This window comes from Merops nubicus, unplaced genomic scaffold (genome assembly GCF_000691845.1).
Source record: "Merops nubicus isolate BGI_N331 unplaced genomic scaffold, ASM69184v1 scaffold53228, whole genome shotgun sequence".
Lineage (NCBI taxonomy): Eukaryota > Metazoa > Chordata > Aves > Coraciiformes > Meropidae > Merops > Merops nubicus.
Window position 1 is genome coordinate 1 of NW_008624844.1, and position 7,056 is coordinate 7,056.

The window sequence follows — 7,056 nt, forward strand, 5'->3', positions numbered from 1 at the left end:
GGGCTGCAGCCTGTGGGGGCTGACGAGACGGGCCCTCGGCCCAGGAGGATCCAGGGCACCGGCCGCCAGCTCTGCCTCCGGCCCGGCACCCCACCGCCAGCCAGCCTGTCTACTGGGGCACCCCCGGCTGCAACCCCTTAGAGGTGCTGTTTCATCAAATCACCCTCCTTACCCAAACGAGGAAATAACATTTATCTCATTGTCTCCACTGATTATTCCTTTACAGGTCTGTGGCCCATCAGGAGCCTGGATGCTTTCTAGCTGCCTATGGAAGGAAAGGGTTCAAGTACCAAGTGCTGCAGATTGAGATGGTGAGTCCTGGGGAGGTTTTCTGCTCTACTCCCTCCCAAAACGTCCAGTTGTCCTTGGTATCTTTTTCACTTATTTCCCTTTTCTCTAAGGACTGTAAATTGACAGTCAGTTTATACAGAGGAGGCAGGTATGTTTACAGAAGGACTGGATGATTTTTTTAAATGAAATCTAGATGCAACAGAAAACAAATGTCATAAGGAAGGTCCTTAACAGTTATTTTTTTGCTCTAAGAGTGTTGCAGAAAGCTGAGGTCTGAAAGCTACAATTTTTGGTAACAAGGTGAGATCAGAGCAAAAGACATTGAGCAACAGATTTTTTATTTTCCCCCAAACTGCTACAATACAACCCCTATCCAAAAGACTACCCCGTTAAAACAAACTTTACTGAAATTCTCAGCACTGCGAGAAAGTTGCTGCTTTTTTTAAGGTTGATCTACGTTCTGACAGGAGCAAATCACCAAGATAAAGGCAGTGAAACTTCCTGCAGACAGTTGCACTGCATCCCTGCTTAGGGCAGAGCTCTCTCCTCTACTTACTGTCCCAGTATCTCAGAGATTAGCAACAACCTATTTTTATATTGCATCTGTGTGAGGGAAGAAATACTGAGGCAGCTAGTGTTTGAACACCTGCAGGGACCACATTACAGGAAGATGAGATTATTTTCAAGCTGGTTAAAAACCATAAAGCCACACTGCTACATCTGGCCTAGGAGCAGGAAGCAGTCCATAAAAAAAGGGGGTTTTACTGACTGCTTTGAGCTGCATAAAAAGCACTGCGCTGCTGTGTTGGAAGTAAGAACTGCTGCACAGCAATTAATTTGAAATGTATTTATAATCCAAATAATTGTCATGTCTTCAATATTTTTAGTATTTAAAGTCATGTTTTCCAAGCCTGGGGACTGGTGGACATGCTTTCATCACCCTTTGTATGTTTGTACACATCCATGCAGAGGGGCACAGGGATGAGCAGGCTTGGAGAGGGCAGGGGCCTGGTGCTGGAGATGCTCTGTGTGAAACACAGCAGCCAGTATCACTGAGCTGGATGAAACTTGCTCCACTGCAGCCCCAGCTTGCAGACTACACGGTGCTCTCCTTGGTCAGCAGCCTGCTTGTTAGCTTCCAAACCAAGGCTTTTATTATTATTAAAAAGCACACATGAGTTGACTTTGTGCCACATTATCTTTTTCGAGCTGAGTAATTGCTCTTACTCAAAATCAGAACATGCACATTCTTGATTTATTTCAATCTCTGTGTAATTCTGTATCTCAGGAAAGGCAACTGGGAAGGCTGGACTGACATACCGTGAATAAACGATACAGAAAAAAACCCCGTTGACTCTGTCTAGTCTGCTGTTACAGGCTTTCCAGGGAAGGGAAGCCCTCCCCACTCCCGTGCAGTAGTGCCCTCTGCGGGACGTCCCCGTCCTAGTGCAGAGGTTTCCAAACCCCTTGTTACTAGCCCAAAAGAAAGGCTCAGGTAGCTAATATTCAGGCAGAATCTTGAACTAAATTACAAATTCCAGCTTTTCTTGCCTATGCACATAGCCACACAATCACCACTGCAACCGTCCCGTACTCTGCTTTGGGTTCCTACAACCTACTGCCCCTCTGTATTTAACCAAGCTTGTAGCAGCTGCCAGCAGAAGGGTAAGCTGTGGCTATTGATAAGATCTAGTAAATGAATATGACAATGACCAGATGATCGACTGGTCACCTCCTCTGTCTAAATGTACTATTGGGAACTAACGACAAGGGCAACCTAGCCTCAAATTTCACATGAACTTACATATTGCAGTTTCCTTGACATTGTATTTCTTAGGCTATATGCAGCCTTTTTAAAGTTTACTTCAAACAACTAAATTAAGGCAATATTTAACCTTTCTGAGAACTTCCTAAGCAGAATGTCAACGTTATCAGTCAGCTCTGAAGAAGCAATGAAACAATTTCCAGAGGGAAAGGCAAAATTAGTTTTAAGAATATTGTAGTGCAGTTTTTGTTATTTTGTTACTAGGTGGAGTGTGGCAGCCTGGTCTCTGTGTTATTAAAGGAAATCAACTGCCATTACCAAAGCACAAAAGATAGGGAAGGTAATCATTGTAAAAGATTTTACTGAGAAAAGATCAACTATATGAGCAGGAAAAACTTTGAAACGTACAACTTGGCAGTATTTTGCAAATATGAAGTATTAAGTGGAATTCTATAAAGAAAAGGAGCAAAAAGGTTCTTTGATTTCAACAGACTGGCAAAGAAATTTTCAAATACATTGAGTGAATTGACAGTAACAAATGGGGTTCCCATCTTTGCTTTGGTCAGAGCCCTCCTAAGGCCAGAGGAACAGAGTCTGACTGCACGTGTGCTATGCTCCCAGAAAAAAACAATCCATAAGCAACCACTGCTAAGTATGAAGCAGAATTTTTACACTGAAAGTTGTTCAGGCTCTTTCAATCCGCTAGACTTTGTTTTTAAACAGAACTCAGTTTACATGGATACAATAAATAGTTTATTAACGGAATGTGAGTTTCTCTCTTCCATCCTTCCTCTTAACTCAGCACCTTACACACAGATGTCAAAGCAGCTTCCAGTTCAAGCCAAGGGCAAACATTAATTTCTAAACAAAACGAATAGAGGTTGAAAGTTAAGACTGGCACCTTTGAGTGCCTAGTTCCTCGGGCGTTTGTCTGGTTCCTCAAGCCTACAGACAAGTTGATGTTTCTTCTCTCCACACCCTGATCTACCTGTGTCTTCCCATTTCATGCTCATTTAAGCTCTTAGGCAGGTTGTACACTCCATGGGGACACGCTTTCAGCTATTGCAATATCCCTTTATGATCTTATCTAAAAGCCCAACCGTTATTACGCCATCTCTTTCTGATCTTTTGTAATAGTTCAGTTTAGCTTTGGAATTTTACAAAAATGGAAAGAGTCTTTTTTTCAGAATATAGAGCACTGTGGCCAGGAACAAGGCAAGGGCGAGGAAGATGAGCAGCTTGTCCGTCAGTTCCCTGCGATTGTACTTTGTTATGAGCTTTCGCCCCAGCTGAATTGTCCCAGACATGGATTTAAATTCTTCATTTGCTTCCAGGATGGTTCGTGAAGAATTGGCTGAAATAAAGGGGAAAAATAATAATTAGCCAGTTGTGCTTCAAAAATACATGACGAAGGATAGAAGCATGCAACACTTGGCAACACAGATAATGCCTGTGAGATCCTTCTGGGTCAGACTGACTTAGGGCTAAGACAAATGCAGACTGTTCTTGCAGAAGCTTTCCCAACTGGATAGTTCTAACGTGCTAAGGAAAAACACAAAGCAAAAGGAGAGTACTGGATGGCTTAAAGGCCCTATGTCCCGCTCCCGAAATTTTATTTTAAGTTACTGCATCAACTCTAGTTCACATTTTTTATGAGCAAAGTCAGTGGTACCTGAGAGCTTGCTGGACGCCCACTGAACTAAGAATTGCGCTAGAAGCACCAATTTAAGAGAGAAGTCACTACCAGCATCTGTCCTAGCTGCAGCAGGACAGCTCAATATTTGAACATATTAGTTGCACAGCTGAAACGGTTCCCCCAAGCCAGAGCAGTAACTCAGCATGACTCAGATGGTCCTGCAGAAAGTGAAAAAGCAGCACGCAGCAGTAAGAATTCCTTAATTATTCAGCTCAAAAAATATCAGTTTTTAATAGTTGTTTTTTGAGAAACATTTTTTTTCCTAATAAAAAAGGGAAAATCAACTAGAGGAAGTGTGTTCATTCGCCTCAACTAAAGACAGAATTTGAGAACATGCCAGAAGAGCAAGATGGAACATCAGTCCCTTTCAACTTCTCTTTCCATGTGAGAAAACAAACAAACAAGGAAACAGGCCCAGAACTCCTCAGCCTTCCTCCTTTCAAATTACTAAATGAAAGCAAAAGTCCAAGAATCCCCTTTTCTTTTACCACAGAGAGCATGCCCTGAATGGCAGTGAATGCCAGTATATCACCCTATACTGAACTGATTGATTAAAGAAAGGATGAACTCCAAATATGCTGTCTGGTTCACAAGAACAAGCATAGCAGAAATACATCTATAATATTTTGCAACCTATTACGTCCCATCTTAAAGAGGCATTTTTATCCAAGTGAAAATAGGAAACTTGTTTCCCACTGTTAATGACAAAGGAGAACTTCCCTGCTTCACAGCCCTGTATATTCACTGCATACTAGAAAAGGACTTGCTCAGAAAAAAGGAAATTTTAACTACTGATTTAGAATTTGCAGCTGGGTTTTGTAACTGACCTTTGGTATATTTTCCCTTGATGAACTCCAAGTGCTGTTCAGTCAGAAGCAGGATGAAAAAGTGTCTGCCAAACTGTCTTTTTAATGGGAGAAGAAACATGCTACTTCTGTATGGACAAACTGTGCCCAGCTGCCATCCTCAGACAGGGGCAGAAAACAATGAGGGCCAAACTTCTGTTATTTATCCTTGTCTTTAAACTGTTCTCTCTTCTGTGCAAAAGCACGGCTAGTAAGAGGCCCAGGAAGCACATATCCAAATTCTAAATGCTTCATGAATCACCAGTTCTGACAGGTCACTTGATTTATTGTCTTAGGAGTCCAAGCCAAAGAACTGGGTGAAATCTTGGTTTCACAGTCCCTGATGCCCTGCTGACAGAGCAAGTGACCTTGGGTTCAAGTCACTTGATCTCCTTGTCTCTTAGTCATTCCAGCTGGAGACTGGGTGAAAACAGTCTTCCAACTATACTGTTCCTTCTGTGTATGGACTCAGACCTACATGTTCCTTATTTCCTCTGCTACCACCAAACACAGGCCAGGGCAGTAGCACAGAGTAACACCAAACCTGTTCGGAGCACCGTGTGAACTCACACTGCTTTTATGTGAAACTAAAAATAAAAACCCCAACTCATCATTCTGCCCTCTTTTCCTTCTCATAAAACAGAGATTCCACCAAACAGCTCCACATGATGCAAGTTATTGTCTTCTCTTTATGTCCAGTTGTTAGAGGAGTTCTGCTGAACAGTCCTTTAACCACCATTGTAGTACGCTCTCCCACAGCATAGCAGGTTTCCGCTATGCTCTACACCGCATCAGTTCACCTCTCCCCATCCTAACACAACTGGTGAAAGGTGCTTCAACCATCCAATCCATACCCAAACACCCAGTAACATCTGTACCTAGGGTCTGCACGGTCTCCTCACTCTGCCGGACTTGCTGGGACATCATCCTGCTGATTCCCATCAGACTCTCCGTGATGTTACTTGCACTCTCTGCCAGACTCTCCTTTGTAGTTTTCCTGAAAAAGAAAGGGAAAAAGTAAAGCAGGAAGAAATAAAATTTGCCTTGGGTACTTTGGGGAAAATGCTGCGGCCAGGGAGCTTAAAACAGAGCTTTACACCAAACATCTCTGCCAATGTAAAAAAGACACAACTAGTTTCTACTGCGTAAGAAATTCAGATTATCGCCACTAAACAATAATAAAAAAAAAAAAACCACAAAATATTAAAGCCATGAGCCAAAACAGAATCTCACAAAGGCTCATATTTCACTACTTATTCATTCACGACTGCACAATGTCATGAGCTGGTAGGGAGGCACTGATACAAACTTCCACTATATTATCCTGGGCATCCCATCTGTAGTTTCATGATACTAAATATGCCAACTTTTCAATACAGAAATTAGGTAACCTTACATCCAGTTTTGCACAGGAAAACAATTTGCAGAACAGCCTATTACTTGCTTGTAGCTCTGATTCAATGTAACATAAAAGATGGTCAGGAAAACTAGGAAGGCTGTAACTTATCCCCTTTTCAACTTAGACATTCCAACGCCAAGAAAACCTAGAACTGTCACAGTCCTTAACGTTTTAAATCTCCACAAAAGATAAACGCATTCATAAAAGCTATGTTCTAGATACAATTAAGTAACTTGAAAACACTGTGTCACCTCCAGTTAAAACTAATGAATACAGCATACACCATTTAAATCCCAGGTTGTACAGCGGGACAATCCAGTACCTTTGTCGTAAGGAGTCTCTTCCTTGCAGCAGCTGGTCTTTCTCAGAGTTGTCAATAGCAATTTTGCAAGCTAGATTTGCCTTTCTCCAAGCTGCCTGATTGCTGAAATCACAAGAGGACAATGTGGTAACACGACGGTAACACCTCACAAGCAAAAAATTTTCATAAAGCTATCACCACCATAAATGAACACCCCAGATGCACATGTGGACTTTCTCTGTTACACCACATAAATATTATCCTGTCTTTTCTTCTAAGTGTATCATTTATGGATCAAGGGAAGAAGAAAACTGTGCCAGCTGTCAAATGACAGACTTTCAAGCCACCTACTTACACGCTCAACGGGACAGATAATGGTCAGGGAGTCAGGTCAGGAGAAAGAAGAGAGTCCTGCCCTTTCATCCCTGATCCTCTCCTGGTATCGGGCAAAACAGCCTCGTCTCAGTGACCGTATTTGCCAAACGGCATCTGAAAGACGCTGTATAGAGATTAAATCCGGTCAGAGGACCTCTAAACAGCACCAGCTGCCCGACCCACCTCAGCATTTGTCTCTTATGGTTTTCCACCTCCTGCAGCAAGGCTTGTTTCTCCGACTCTTTATCCTGCTCCTTCGCCATCTGCTCGAGCTCCTTCGGCAGAAAGCAGGAACACAACAATCTGATCAACAACCGCTGCCACCTGCGACGCGGACACCGCGGCCCCGGCCCGGGTGCAAATTAACCGCGGTCGATGCGATGA

The 7,056-nt window shown here is 42.8% G+C and overlaps 1 protein-coding gene across 1 annotated transcript; it reads right to left on the reverse strand.

Annotated features, from left to right (window-relative positions):
- Positions 1 to 3,106: 3,106 nt before the first annotated feature.
- On the reverse strand, positions 3,107 to 6,941 carry BNIP1 (BCL2/adenovirus E1B 19kDa interacting protein 1). Its single transcript, XM_008945460.1, has 4 exons — positions 6,856 to 6,941; positions 6,319 to 6,420; positions 5,476 to 5,594; positions 3,107 to 3,410 (listed from the first exon to the last, which is right to left on the reverse strand). The coding sequence occupies exons 1-4, from the start codon at positions 6,933 to 6,935 to the stop codon at positions 3,214 to 3,216; spliced, it is 498 nt and encodes a 165-aa protein (XP_008943708.1). The 5' UTR covers positions 6,936 to 6,941; the 3' UTR covers positions 3,107 to 3,213.
- Positions 6,942 to 7,056: the final 115 nt, after the last annotated feature.

Bases quoted from the DNA above. Each gene is read 5' to 3' on its own strand.
- BNIP1 (XM_008945460.1), bottom strand. From the start codon at position 6,935: ATGGCGAAGGAGCAGGATAAAGAGTCGGAGAAACAAGCCTTGCTGCAG. The intron at 6,421-6,855 runs GTGGGTCGGGCA...TTGTGATTTCAG, and splicing joins CATAAGAGACAAATGCTGAG to CAATCAGGCAGCTTGGAGAA. The intron at 3,411-5,475 runs GTACAGATGTTA...CCTTTATTTCAG, and splicing joins GGAGACCGTGCAGACCCTAG to CCAATTCTTCACGAACCATC.